This window comes from Papaver somniferum, chromosome 9 (assembly GCF_003573695.1).
Source record: "Papaver somniferum cultivar HN1 chromosome 9, ASM357369v1, whole genome shotgun sequence".
Taxonomy (NCBI): Eukaryota; Viridiplantae; Streptophyta; class Magnoliopsida; order Ranunculales; family Papaveraceae; genus Papaver; species Papaver somniferum.
This window is the reverse complement of record NC_039366.1, coordinates 104,649,031-104,665,091: the sequence shown is the minus strand read 5'-3', so window position 1 is coordinate 104,665,091 and position 16,061 is coordinate 104,649,031. Positions and strand designations below refer to the sequence as shown.

General features: G+C 35.9%; 1 protein-coding gene across 1 annotated transcript; it reads left to right on the top strand.

Annotated features, from left to right (window-relative positions):
• The first annotated feature begins 706 nt into the window (after positions 1-706).
• On the top strand, positions 707-6,646 carry LOC113310172 (RING finger and transmembrane domain-containing protein 2-like). The gene is made up of 8 exons (XM_026558750.1): positions 707-1,808; positions 2,566-2,642; positions 2,747-2,915; positions 3,404-3,492; positions 4,133-4,297; positions 4,434-4,511; positions 5,379-5,482; positions 6,054-6,646. The coding sequence occupies exons 1-8, from the start codon at positions 1,193-1,195 to the stop codon at positions 6,157-6,159; spliced, it is 1,404 nt and encodes a 467-aa protein (XP_026414535.1). The 5' UTR covers positions 707-1,192; the 3' UTR covers positions 6,160-6,646.
• The last annotated feature ends 9,415 nt before the right edge of the window (positions 6,647-16,061 follow it).

Sequence of the window (16,061 nt, the reverse complement as noted above, 5' to 3'; positions counted from 1 at the left end):
CACGTAACTAAAGGCAGATAAATTAAGGTGGCAAAACCTCTTTGTATAGGAGACCTTTTAGCTAAAAAGGCCATACTTTTGCAAAAGTGCAATTTTAATCCGCCGCCCCAAATTATTTCGTTAACCTTGTCTGCTCGCCATGTTTACCCACTTATGTATTATTAGGTTTAGTGTAATGCATGGCCAATGGCATGTAACTATATCAATCTAACTAGCATTTAAGTTATCCATAGTCAGGTCACTGGTATTATCCCTCATTAATTTTATAATTATATTATAGTGACACCAGGTCTAGGGATCCCTTGTTAAAATAAACATGATGATGTTTCCCCAAAGTTTTTCTATTCAGTCCATCAGTAAAGTAAATCATTTGTTGATACCACCATTTTTTAAAGTTTAAACAAAAGAATTTTTTATAATCTCCACAGAAATCATCTGTTAAACATGTTTTGCATTTGTAAGATGTGGGTGGGCTTCTCAATTCAAAACTGATCTTGGGCCTCTTAAATTTAAATTTAAAGTCTCGACAATTTGGATGTTGAACTATCCATACATAATGATTGGGATTCCTCCTACGTGGTCACATCTGATTGGATCATGTACTACCTGCTCTAGGGAAGATACCTGCTCTACCCTCCTGTGCTATTTAACGGATAAAAGGAACTAGACTATGAAATTTCCATAGACACCATATAAATATACACCGCGTATACTCGTTTGCCTTTTAGTCGCACTCGCATCTTTCTCCTATTCATTTTACAAAACGAGAGAGACAAAAGAATAGGTCAGAAGACAATTGAGACATACGCCTTCGATAAAGAAAAATTCCAAGCATTTCTCTATCAGACACAACAAATCTTCAGCTTCTTCTTCTTCGTCTGCTCCCTTTTATTTCACAGCTTGGTAATAAACGTGGATTCGATCAATCTCTTTGAATCCTAATCAAATTCGCCTATTATCAATATTTTAGGATTTCGGTTTTAAATTTCCGAGTTATTTTTTTTTAGGGTATTTATGGAAGGGAAATAGATTCTTCTTCTTCTGTAATAAAAATCTGTAAAGAAGGTACGATTTATTAATTTGATGGGATATTTCTGTGAATTTTTTTTTAGGGTTTCTCTTGATTGAAGTTTTTTTTAGAATATAATTTGTGAAAAATAATCTTTAGGGTTAGTATATATTTTTGTGGGTTATGGAAACTTCGAATAGCAGTACGGATTCGTATAGGAATTCGTCTAGCAGTAGTAGTAATAATTCGAGAAGATTTGGGATGCAATTTTCTGCTGCGAATTTTATACAAGCACCTTTATCGGCGTTATTGGAATATTCTGGAGTTTTAAGAACTAGGTCGAGTCATCAAGAATCCGAGAGTTTGATTAATGGAAGTCCTACATCTGTTTTTCGTGAGAGAAATCAGAATCGTTTAGATGATTCTATTGGCCCAGTTAGTGGGGATGGGGAAGTTTCGATTAGGATAATTGGTGAACAAGATAGAGAAGGTGGTGAAGATGCCCTATCTGCTGACCACATTACTGGCTCATCATCAGCTGTTGTGCTGGAACGGCAGGGGGGTAATGTGGGTAATGATGGTGGTGGAGTTGGTGAGGGGTTGGCATCTTCAGCTTCAATAGCGGGTAGTAATTCTAGTAATGAAACCACTGATGGGGAAGCTGGTGCTGGTGTTGGGGGTAATAATAGGGACTCGTCATACCAGAGATATGATATTCAGCAGGTTGCTAGGTGGATTGAGCAGGTTTTGCCCTTCTCTTTGCTTCTCTTGGTGGTCTTCATTCGACAACACTTGCAAGGTATTTCAACTCACCACTATTTTATACATTAATTACTTGTTCTTGAAACAATTATATATGCAGATGTATTAAAAGAATGAAGCCATTTTGGCATGAGGGTAGTCGATTTTTCTGCTTTAGACTCTGCTCATATTAAAATTTCTGAACCGTCAGTTATTGACTGGTAGACGTAGTGTGGTACTATGGTATAGTTCATATGTGTGCCATCTTTATAACTATGGGATTTGTTTATGGTCTTATTCTTCTACCTTCTCTTGGTTTATCCTACAAGCACAATGAAAATGCTCACTTGAATTTTTTTCCCAATTTATGGGATGTGATTCTTTCAAACATGTTTTTATACGTCATTCTTAGAAAGAAACTGTTGTTCCTACACCATTCTATTTTGCTCTCATTGTATAATTTACTCCATCACTCGTGACATCATGCATGCCAGCAATTTATTGAACAGATATTGCATCTAATACTTGGTAACCAAATTGATCAGGATCATCCCCAGTTAAATTGTAATGCCGGGTAGCGATATTAGTGCTTCACTGTTCTAGATAATCTTGACATAAATTTCATGTTGATTTCTATGTCAAACTTCTATTTTCAAACCAGTAAATACTAAAGCATTAGTATCATACTAAGGTGGTACATGTGTTGGCTTGAGTTTTTTTGTGTGTTCGCTTGAGATGTTGAGTTGTTTTTATTTTCTTCCCATAATATCGCAAATCCGCTCCATCATTGTATTAATATAAGCAACAACGTACAGGTTTCTTCGTTACAATTTTGATTGCTGCTGTAATGTTCAAGTCAAATGATATTCTACGGAAGCAGACAGCGCTCAAGGTACTGTGGTGTATCTTTTTTTTTCTTTTTTCTTTTTATCACTTCTTCTTTGTGCACTTGATTTTCGTTATTCTTACAGCGTGGTTTCTTGTTTGTTTATACAGGGGGAGAGAAAAGTTACTTTTCTTGCAGGAATTAGTGTAGTCTTCTTACTTCATGTAGTTGGTGTTTATTGGTGGTTTCGTAATGATGATCTTCTCCATCCTCTGGTTATGCTTCCTCCAAAAGCAATACCTCCTTTCTGGCATGCTATATTCATCATCATGGTCAATGGTATGATAATAGCTCTTATTACCATTGCTACACTTGCTTTCAATTGGAAAAGGACTCGTTCTTTGATTCTTTTTTAAAAATAGGGATAGGCGGTCTGAAAATTCCTGTTCAACTTACCATGAAAGATCATGTAATGCAAAGTTGCAAATAGAGTGCTTTCGCAACTTATCTATGTTGGACTAGCATCTTCTTCCCTTTATTACCACTTGGTTGTGGTGCAAAATTGCTATGACTGATATCTTTTTCACCTGCTTTGGAATACACCCTGCAAATGCCTGTGTGGATTTCTATTACCTTCACGGTGTAATCATTTCTTCTTTAAGAAATGGTGCTAAAGTACAAATACTTCCTATTCATTGTGTTTCATTCTCTTTTATTTATAGCTATTAAACTTCGAGCCTTTGACAAAGCATAAAATTTCTTAATCTTTTGAACTTCATAGCTTAAAGGTACTAGCTGTATGTTCTTAATATTGCTTTACTTTTCAGACACGATGGTGCGGCAGGCAGCAATGATCTTGAAGTTGGCACTGCTGATATATTACAAAAATAGCCGAGGTCGCAACTACCGTAGGCAGGTAAAGTGATTTGTTGTTTTTTATGATATAGCAATAGTGTTCAGTAAGCGAACGGGTTCCATTTGATTTATCATTAATTACAGTATTTACTTTCATTCAGTTGGTGGACCAGGTAAAACCTTTATGTTCTAATTACAAGAAAAACTATTAGTAATATAATAATGCGTCATTTAGAGTGTAGATCTAGTTTTTTTTCTTTCGATCTATGGGGTGAGCGTTAAGTCTGTGTTAGGAGGTGGCAATTTTTTGGTTAGGATTTTTTCAGATTATAGTTAAAGCTGAATTAAAATGGTCTGACATTAGCTAAGGAAAACATGAATATAAAATAGTATGTTATTACTTGTTAGCTTATCCTTTCAAGTCTTGTGAGTTAAAAACTGCACGAGGTCTCGCCTCAAGCTGAGTGTCAAGTTTATGACTCATCCAATTGAGGGTATAACCTCAAGCTGAGTTCAACTTTATGACTCATCCAGTTGAGGTTGTAGCATCTCTTGTCTTCTTTCGTTTGTCCTGACTATGACTTTTCTAAAATACATGGTCACCATGACCTTCAGTTCTTTAGCTGAAATGTTGACTAGTAAATATGTTGAAACAAAAGAGCATATGGTTATTTACCATTTTATGTTTAAAAAAAATTCAGGGTCAAATGCTTACTTTGGTGGAGTATCTATTGCTGCTATACCGTGCCTTGTTACCAACTCCTGTTTGGTATCGCTTCTTTTTGAACAAGGAATATGGAAGCCTCTTTTCATCCCTAACCACAGGCTTATACCTTACTTTCAAGCTGACATCAGTTGTTGAGAAGGTATGGTTCCTTGCGAACAAATTTATTATATTCTTCTTCCAAGTTCCCAGGAACATCACTTGAAATATTCCAAAGTTCATTAATTGTGGAGTGGTGGTGCAATGTTTTTAGTGACATTGGATTTTGTGGTTTCCAGGTCCAGAGTTTCTTTGCTGCACTAAAGGCATTGTCACGTAAAGAGGTTCATTATGGGTCTTATGCCACATCTGAACAGGTAAGGGTGCACTTGAGCTAACTTTTTTTTTGCTTGATAGATGCTCGAACTTTGTGAATTTAAGGACCGAGAATTTGAGCTGGCTTTCTTAGAGCTGTAAATAACATATCTATGCTTGATATCTTCTAAGTTATTCCATTTTTTTTTTTTTGAGAATTGGGATCTTTTGCCTTCGTTGTTTTATTTTTGCTAGTCTTTGACATTACTTAACGGAACAGTTGTATATATTAAAGGCCACTTCATGGTCTGTGCCATGGATCAATATTTCAGAAACTCTTTGTCGATTTCGCTGCCATTTGGAATGAAGGGTTTTGGTATGAGACAAGATATATTTGTATTGTTGGGGTGTTCTTCTGAAATATATCAAAATGTTTAAGATTGTCTTTTCGGGATATCTTGGTTTCCAATTCAGAAACAAATTGTCAAATAGACTAGTAAACTTAGGGGTTGCCAACTGAATTGGTGCAATAGAACTTGATAATTGCGTTGCTATCATGATTCTTTTAGTTCTCTACACTTGTGAAATCTCGCTGTGCACAATATTATTTGGAGTATTTGGCAATACTCTGGGAGTGTCGTATTTGGTGTGAGTCACATAACAGGATCTGAAGTCATGTCAGCTTTTGTCTTCTTGTTGAAGCTAGAGATGGTTCGTCACCTTTCCAATTAACATTAGTAATCAATCACATTTTTCTCCTATATTCAACATGTCTGCAAAAAAGATGCAGACCACCCAACACATACAGACCCTATAGTGATTTCGTACATGTAAAATTTATTGAACACATAGTTTACCCCTTGGTCTTTTGTATTAATGATAGTACTATTATTAGCCACGTGGTTTAAGCCTTCGGCAATATGATGCAGGTTAATGCAGCAGGTGATCTGTGTGCTATATGCCAGGAGAAGATGCATGCACCGATCTTACTTCGTTGTAAACACATTTTCTGTGAAGATTGTGTATCAGAGTGGTTAGTTTGTTCGCCTCAAACCTAATTACTTTTTGTTCTACGTATTGTTGTTAATTTATATTCATGCGTTTATGTGCTATATTTGACTTTTTTATTTTCAGTTATCTAGCATATTAAGAACTGTGTTAGTTGATAGATATTTCAGGGAGACCCTATAGCATTATCTTTAGATGCAGTCGTTCGGGTTTGAGTATTCACCTCAGATTACTACGCCATAGTCCATAGTAGTCCATTCATATCATGCAGATGTTGATGCTCTCGAGTAATAAAAATGTCCATGGCCAGAAAACTTGAACCAAATTTATATCTTCTCTATGACTGTGGACCTGCAAGAATTCCTGCTTGTGTTTATTTGAAATCAGATCCTTTTTTCTGGGCAGAGTTACGCGCTTATGAAATTTGCATATTAATGATATGCTGGAATTAGGGATTAAGTCTTTTCATATAACATCGTTTGGTGGTAGTAGTATCATGTGGTTATACACCATTAGGAGGCAGTTTATCGTCTTTAATCTGATAACTTGCTGGAAAGTAGAAAGCAAGATTTCTTAGAACATTCGCATTTTTTCAGGTTCGAGAGAGAAAGAACATGCCCATTATGCAGAGCCTTGGTTAAACCAGCAGATCTTAGATCATTTGGCGACGGATCGACCAGTCTGTTCTTCCAATTATTTTGAGGGATGGTCTCTGCTACTACTTGCCACGGATAAAATTCAAAGAGCCTTTCTTCTTGGTTCTTTTGAATGGGGAACCGCTTAACAGAGCAGCTACAGAACCAACACTTCTTATGATGCATCTGTTTACCAACTTGCGTAATTGCAGGTGTATTTTGCAAGCTCTGCTGTTCTCTCACGTAATTGTGTAACACCGGGTTATATGATGTAGTTAAGGCTAGTTCCTTCAAAACCGAAAAATGGGACTGGCCTTATGTTTATATTATATGTTATAAGAGAGGGATTTTGAACTACGGACAAATATCATATACAGACAAAAGGCTTACAGAAAAATGAAGAAAAATTATCCTCCTCGGATTAACCTCATCTCTGAAATATTTCTTGCTACTCTTTACTACGAGTATTTAAGTTAAGTTGATGTTTAGTTACACTGCTAACAATTATGTATATTTATGCTGGAAAGTTCATTATCAAGGAAAACACTCTTTAAGTTCCGTTTTCTCATTCGGTCGCACTGGATTTCAAACTCCTTTAATAAGAAGGTTATTATTGGGGCGTGACATTCCAATAGAGGGGCTTCACTTGGATTCTTAGTGTCCAAAAAAGTGATATCCTAACACATACAAAATGTCTAGATTATCCTTGAACTAAAATAAAAACTTAAAAATCGTAGAAGAAATCACGACCAGGTTTGGATTAATTCCAAACGTAGAATTTTATTTGCATGTAGGTTTACGACCAGATTTGGATTAATTCCAACTGTAAAAGTGGTTATGAAGAAATCACGGCTAGGTTTGGTTTAATTCCAACCGTAGAATTTTATTTGCATGTAGTTTTACGTCCAGGTTTGAATAGTTCCAACCGTAGAAGCTCATTTTACGTCCAGGTTTGGATAGTTCCAACCGTAGAATCTTATTTTACGTCCAGGTTCCTTTTCATTCCAACCGTATAATCTGATTTTACCTCCGGTTGCCTTTTAATTCCAACCGTAGAAGTGATTTTACGTCCAGATTTGGATTATTTCTAACCGTAGAAGTTTATTTTACGGTCAGTGTGATTGACTAACTTTTTTTTCTTCTCTCTAGTTTTTTTCCCAAAAAAATTTTGTCCCAGAATTCACCAAGTATACAACAAAATTCATTAATTTAATTATTATCTAATTAAATTAAATTAAAATTAACTAAATAAAGGTTGTTTAGTCATTACAAAATTATTTGAGATAAGAGATTTTTGATATTACTTATGGATGACCCGTTTTTATCCTATTAGGTGACGCCCTTTTAATGGAATGTGACCCCCCAATAATAACCTTCTTTGATAAACGGTTAAGTTCAAGTGGGAATGCATTAATAAACCACTTGTTTGTATGCATCTGCTCTGTAAAAATAATATATCTTGTATAGTTCTGACTGTTTGTATGCATCTGCTCTGTAAAAATAATATATCTTGTATAGTTCTGACTTCTGAGTTCAGAACGAAGTTGAACTGGTCCGGCTGCCAGTGTGACTAAACTTAACATTTAGCTTTTAAAGGTAATGAGGACCAGTTATCAGGGCAAGTCTTATGGTAGAGTCCAAGCTATTTCAAACTTGGAAAAAAAGCGTGGAATGTCAAGTTCAACGACTTCCAAGTTGGGATAATCTACATTTTTTCGAAGGCATGTTTCAAGGTTTGATGGATTGACAGATCGGAAAAATATGCCTAGCGCGCCCAGGCTATAACTTCCCGATGCGCAATTTTGATGTTACTGATTGGGCTCTAAAACTCCTCTTCGAGCCAAGGAAATGCACATTCGTTTGCCCTTGCAAGCATGCTTAGTAAGCATGCTGCAGCTAAGTTAGCTTCCATACCGTTCCAACTTACCCTTATTGTCCAAAGGGTTGAAAGCCATAGAGGCTAAGGCCGAAGCATCTTGCATGCATTACTAGCTTCCGAGCATTGTCCAGGCATAAGGCCATACCTGGGACTTACTTAGATTTATTCGAGCTCCGCTAACTTGCATAAAGGTATTGCTTACTTTCCTGGCCATGCTCAAGCGTCATTGCTACATGCTTTCATCGATCGCATTGATAGGAAGTATGAGCATCCAAGGAATGGAACACAACTCATTTCTTCAAGTTTGACCACAATCATCTCTTGCATCACAATACCGAGCCAGCCTTGGAATCCAAAAAAGCATGATTTATAAAGATGATACCAGTTTTGGCGGAGCTGATACCATTTGAACGATCCAACCGCCAGGATTTGTTAGGATTTCTTGTCCAACCCGTATTCGTATCAGCCCCGCCAGAACCGGTCTTTATAAATCGTGCACAAAAAGTGGCAATTCGAATCGCGTTAAAAGCAATTACGATTCGCGCAATCTTATGATTGGTTTTATTTCTAAATTAGTGGTATCTTTTTGGCAGTCGATCTTGTGGCCAAGATTAAACGCAATTTCGAATCGCATTTGGGAATCTATTTTACCTTACACCATTATACTTGAACTTCCGTGATCAATTCCAAGCCCTACAGCCAATCCATCAGCAATAACGGAAGCGGCAGAAATGTCACAGATTTCGGAAGATAGAATTTAGAATTAGCATCCGCCGTTAGATTAGAAAATATTTATACACGTAAAATCAAAAGAAAATTTTGGGATATATTTTTTCCACCGAGAGCGTCAACCATGGTACTTTACTAGGTCTTTGTTTTTTAGCCTCATGGTCTTTGTCATCGACAAAATGAAATCTTCTTAGTCAATCTCATGATTTCTTTTGATCCCTATCAATCAATCAATAGGGATGGACTCCATTGCTGCGCATAGATAAAAATGTATCAAAATGATTTCGGAGAAACGGAAAACACTAAACTTAGACAAAGAAAATAATAATTAGAAAGAAAAATGTCCAAAATGAGTCTATCTTATTTATTATTTTTAGATCTAGAGATTAAATGGTATTTCCGACATGACTAATATTTGGATAGTTTCTTTTAGTCTACCTCTACTTAAATAGTAAAAAAAAAAAATCCCCCCTTTTTTAATGCAGGCAAATACAGTTTGCCTTTCAAATTTCACAACTATAACTACATAAAAGATATCCTTTTCAATTACAAATGAAACTAACATCCGGAAAAAGTTCACGTGAACCAAACAATGTTCATTGTTGATATTTACAACATGTCTTAGAAATTGCAAGGTGAGTAAAAATCTACATTATAGCCTTACATTGACATCGCAATGGAATTTGCAGCGTAACCCAGATCTTCCCCTATAGCCCAAATTATGTTGCATGGTGTTAGAGGATTGCTCAGTTGAACCCACCAAGCATTGGTATGTCAAGATTGGTTATCACATTTTATTTCCAAAACTGAAGGTCACTTAATTAGATTACTAGAGTCAACTTTATTAAGTTAGACTAGGAAGTCTAGAAATGTTGAGACATACAAGTATTACTCTGAAGACCTGGAGATTCTGAAGACGTGTCGACATCAACTAACAGATCATCCTTCTGCTCGAGGTTAATAATACAAGACTTGACTTGTTTCTTTTTTATCTACGTTACTTTTAAGTCGTTTAGATAGAAAACATAACATGCCAAGTTATATATATGAAACTCTAGTATTATAGACTTGATCATCTTATTTTGATCAAAGTGTCACGGAAGAATATATACCAAAGTTGTGTATATTGAATTACGAAGTATAATGCATATCTTTTGAACTTCGTAATTACGACATAGACACTATATTCCTTGATACTCAAGGTGAGATCTCAAACTGAAATGTTTGAGAATCTTCAATTGAGATTTTTGAATATATATATTTTACTTTTCCAGCAAGTAAAACATATCTCTGGAATATATATTAGTAAAGTATACTTGTATATTAACTAATATTAAGTTGTCAGCCATGAGGGATTTCGGTATAATAATTGGATATTAGTTGGAATTAGACAAAACCGAATATTATTGCTTATTGCATATCTTGTGAAAACGCGGAGGTACCAAAATACACTGCCACTTTTTTCTTAGGCAATATATATGGACAAACTCAATACAACTACGAGAGTTAAACTTATTTAAGGAATAGTATCTAGAGTTATATATTTTTCTCTCTCTCTCTCTTGCAATTAGAACGTTTACAAAAACAAATCCGTGAACCTAGTCACAAAGAGATTACTTGGAAGGAACCAAAGGCCAATGTCCAAGAATCAATCATGTCGTATCCAACAAACTAGGTCGGATGAGTTAGAGCACTGCTCGGTCGAACTCGCAAGCGTTGCTATCTCAATCTTGTTTGTCAAGTTTAGTTGCCAAAACTATAAGTCTTGATTTCTAGTCTAATTATAGCTAAGTCTCAGACTAGGATAGTAAGTGTAGTTGAGCCCTAGACTCCACGGCGTTCATCATACAAAGACGAAGAACTACTCAAGGAACTGGTGGAACTTCATCGACAAAAAAATATGTGGATATTTGAACTTATCTATCACTCAAAAGTCTATCTATTCTATCTCCTATCTTGAGACAAAAGTCGTATTGCTGTATAGACTTCGATTATACACATTTGCTATTTCGAGCCGAGTTTATCTCGCTTATCTCGCTTATCTATTTCTCGAAATATGTGTTGGTAAGCTTTCGCTTTGGCCAAGTTCATTTATACTCGTGACGAAAGTCATGTTGACTATTTCAATAACTTGAAAATCGCTTTGATGAAAAATAGTTTGTGAATAACAACTATGTAACATCCTCTAAGAAAGTTTCAATGATTGAAATGAGAGTTTAGAACATGTAACCATCTTTGGATATAAACACAGTGTGTTCTCACATTTGTGTAAAAGTCCAAAAATGGGGACCCAAAGTATGCGTACCCGTACACGTACTGGCGGTTGTTGGAAATCCGAGAGATAGGGATGGCCATTTTCCCCACCCAAACCCATCCCCGTGGGTACCCACCCCGTTTGGGTAGGGTTTTACCCGCACAAATGGGGATGGGGTCGGGTATGGGTAACACCCGAAAACTAAGCTACGGGGATGGGATTCAAGGTCCCCGCCCCATACCCGCCCCGTAGCTTTCATATTATAAGGTTTTAGACTTTTATGCAAGAATTTGTATCGAATTTTTATACTTTTACCACTTAGTCAAGATTTCTTTCATTTATTATATTCTTGATCATTCTTGTATATTCATCAATGTCGCTTCTTTGTTGTGATCATACATATTTAACGGAGAAAATGATGCAGATAATGAAATGATTAACGTGGACGAAGATAAAATAAGAAAGGAAAAAAATAGGAAAACTAATAAGTCATTTAAAGATTCTTTTGTTCACTTTAAAATAAATTTATAAATTTAAAATTTTAGAATGCATAATTCTAATGTTATTATTTTTACTTGAATCATATTTAAGTTTTGATTATAAACAAATTTATGTATTAACTCAGTGTTACGGGTAACCCATGGGAAACCCTCCCCATATGGGTATTCCCCATACCCGCCCCTCCCCAATTCACATGTGTAACGGGGCGGGTACAAGTATTTTTTTTACGAACGGGGTAGTGATTGAGATTGGCATACCCGCCCCATACCCTCCCCATGACCATCCCTACCGGGAGAGTATGCATACCCGTACGCGTATTGGCCGGAAGTTCACATCCGTGAATTTCTGCCAGAGTTTGAAAGTGAAAACAAACTCAATCCGGTTACTTAAGCACGCGTACCTGTTCGCATACTTAGGTAGGTTACTTTCTAAAATCGGTTTGTTCATGAACTAAAACATTTATATAATAAGGAATGCAATCTTTGCAAACCGTGGCTATAATGTTCATGAATCGATTCGAGTGAATCAAAACCGATTTTGCTTCCATAGTGTCTTGTATACTTCTATGAGATCTAAGCAATTGAACAACTCTCTAACTAGTTCATTTGAATCATTTGAACTAGTTATGGTGAAGATGATATGAAAGTGCTCATATGGCTAACCATTGGTTAACTATTGTTAAACCAACTAAGTGTACACGTTTAGGTACAGTTACTCAAACCTAAATGAAGTTACATTTCATTTGTGTATAACAAGCTAAGTTCGATCTAACAGTTGAAAGATATTAGCTTGAATCTAATCAAGTTTTCATCTAACGGTGAATATTGAATGCTTTGTTACCAAGGTAACTTAGATTGCAAACCTGATTTGGAGACTATATAAAGGAGAACTCTAGCAACTGGGAAACCTAATCCCCACACCTCCTGTGATACTAGTTGTGTAAACTAGAGTCGATTCTCCTTTAACCTTAGGTTTTTCACGAAACCCTGTAGGTTAACGACTTAAAGACTTCATTAGGATTGTGAAGCCAGACCCAACCATTTTATATGTAGTTGCGTGATCTGATCTTGCTGTTTCTATTCTGATTGAGTGCAATCGTAATATTGGCTTGAGATTTATATCTCCGGTAGGCAAGATAGAAAGTCACAAACACATTCGTCTCATCGTTTGTGATTCCACAATATCTGTTTTCGCTAGTCGATTAAGATTATTGTGAGGTGATTGATATTTCTAGGCTGTTCTTCTGGAACATAAGTCCGGTATATCAATTGGATCATGTTCACCTTGATTTATCAAAATACGGAACAAAACTCGTAGGTATTTCTGTGAGAAACAGATTTATCTATTCTTGTAGACTTTTCTGTGTGAGACAAATTTGTTTATTAAAGTCTTGGACTTTGGGTCGTGGCAACTCTTAGTTGTGGGTGAGATCAGCTAAGGGAATCAAGTGCGTATTATCCTGCTAGGATCGTAGACGTAATTAGCGCAACTGTATCTTGAATCAGTGTGAGATTGATTGGGGTTCAACTACAGTCCAGACCGAAGTTAGTTTGTAGTAGGCTAGTGTCTGTAGCGGCTTAATACAGTGTGGTGTTCAATCTGGACTAGGTCCCGGGGTTTTTCTGCATTTGAGGTTTCCTCGTTAACAAAACTTCTTGTGTATGTGTTATTTCTTTTCCGTATTATATTTTGTTATATAATTGAAATATCACAGGTTGTGCGTTGAATCGATCAATTGGTAAATCCAACCTTTGGTTGTAGATTTAAATTGATTGATCCTTGAACATTAGTCTTTGGTATCGTTCAAGTTATCTCTCTTATATTCAATCGGGCTCGCAAATTATTATTTGTTTGATTGCGGATTGAATTGAGAGATTGAGATACAACTCTTTGATATACTTTTTTTAAGATTGAGTCTGGTTGTCTAGTTGATTCTCTTGGAAGTATATTGGAGTTATTAGTCCATACAGATTGCTAAGCGAAATATTGGGTGTGGTTGTTAGACCCCCGCTTTTCAGGATGTATCTACTATGATTGATCAAAGCACAACCTGTGATATTTCAATTATAAATATAAACAATATAATGCGGAAAAACAAATAACACAGACACCAAAAGTTTTGTTAACGAGAAAACCACAAATGCAGAAAAAACCAGGGACTTAGTCCACATTGAACACCAAACTGTATTAACCCGCTACAGACACTAGCCTACTACCAATTAACTTCGGATTGGAATGTAGTTGATCCCTAAAATTTATCCCACCGATTAAGGTACAATCGCGTTCCTTACGCATCTTGAGTCCCAGCAGGACTCCGCGCAATTGATTCTCTTAGATAACGTCACACCAACTAAAAGTTGCTTTAACTCAAAATCCTATTTATATTCCCTTTACGATCAAAAAGGTTTTGGTCAAGGTGATATGGAAATCGATAGTAATAGACAAAGTCTAGCTAACTTCAAAATCCGGACTTATGAAACCCCAAGTGCATCCTAGATTATTATTCATCTCACAAGTATAAAACTTGTGGAATCAACAAATTTTGAGATGAAGAGAACTCTTATGATTTTTATCTATCTTGATCAATGGAGCAATCTCAATAATCAATCAAGATCAGGATACTCGAGTTATTAATGATAGATAACTGGACCTGGCTTCACGGATCCCTATGAAATCTTTGTAATCGCTAAACCCTAAAAGGGTTAGGAATATGACGACTCATCTACAACTAGGACACACCAAAAAGTAGTGTCGGGATTCAAGATCCCAGTTGCTTGACGTTCCCCTTTTATAGACATTCAAAGCATAGGTTGCTTTATGTTTAAGCTAAGATAGCTTTGGAACCAAGCAATCAATATCCACCGTTAGATGAATCTTTGAATCTGGTTTACATAAGCAAGATATACACTCTGGTTAGATAAAACCGTAACTGAATCGTGTACAAAGACTATGTTTAACATGGTTAGCCGAAACTAGCCGAATTGAACTTAATAGATTAATACTCATTTTCATGAACACTAAGACATTAATCTTGAGTCACAATCATGTGATCAAATAAGTTTAGTGTTTTAGAGAATTAATCAAGTATTAATTATCTCGTAAAAATAATTTAATCTCTCTTGAAGATAATCGACATGGTTAGTAAATGCACAAAGTACAAATACCATATCCATTCGTGACTCAAGTCAATCAGAGTACGTGTATCGGTTTGTAAACAGTTAACCAAACCAAGTTCCGGAGTCAACGGAACTATCTAAGTATGCGTACCGGTTTGGAAACCTTAAGACTACGACCGGTTCTGGAGTTCACATAACTATTTTGGTTTGCGTACCGGTTTGGGTACTTAAACCGAGATCAGGAACACAAAACTATTTTGGTTTGCATACCGGTTTGTAAACTAACCAAGTTCCGTAACCACAGTTCCTAAATGGTTTGCATACGAGTATGCATACCAATCCGGTTCACGAGTTGAACAGGTTTTCACATGATATACATAAGAATATGTGCACCACAAATCTGTAAGTCGATATATAGATACGTGTACGAATACACTTTCTTGTATCCAAATCTACAGTAGCTATATATTTCTCTCTAAATCGATTCAAAACATTCCTGAATAACATCAATGACATATATCACTGTTCCAGGCTATTTTCGAACGATAAAACTTGAATCATGATTTTGATTCCGAACAATAAATTTTCCTTATACGAAATTCATCAAGTATGAACAAATATTCATGAAGCTTAGTCATTATATTTCGAGAACTAATTATCAAGATAAACTTGACTCGAAATTCTTGTCTATGCATAATAGTATAATTAGTTATGCGACATCGAATCAGTGATAAAAAAGTGAATATAACTTGAAAAATAGGTGGTTCAGTCTTCACTTACCTCTTGTTGATGAAGTTCTTCAAAAGCTTCGGTTGATTTTCTCCTTCAAACGGTTGAACGCAATGATGACTCCCGTGATCTTCTGTTTCTCAACTACATTTCTATCCTAGTCCGAGACTTTTATAATTGTAAATTAGAAATCAAGATATAGTTTTGACAACTAAATTTGACAACAATCTTGAGATAGCAACACTTGTGAGTTCGACCGAGCAATGCTCTAAAATCATGAGAATATTTTCGGTTATGGAAATTCCTTGGTGTCCAAACTACCTTGGTCTATAAATAGTGAAGTTTTTTCTTCTTACAAACTTATCCTGAGGCAGTCATTTTATAATCACTGTTGTAGGAGATTAATAATATTACTTGTAATACTATATTGGAGAAGAAAGTAACCTAACTAGGCGGAATCTCGTACGTCTGCTAGTTTAGAGACTTTTTTTGGGATCAAGAAGCGTCTAGATAGTATCGTTGGTGGGAAACTAGAATTTTCATTGTTATTTTAGTTTTCGGTTATTGATTTGATTGACTAACGGTTGTTAAACCTTGATTGCACCTAGTTTGATTATTCTTGAGAGCCCTCTCTTCTGATATAAATCCACTCAAACTAGATCAATGATTAATGATGGTTCAAATATGTTCTTAGATCTGACGATAAACTTGTGATCATCCATTGTTAACAGACTCCATTTTGTGTGTGATCGGTCATAAGT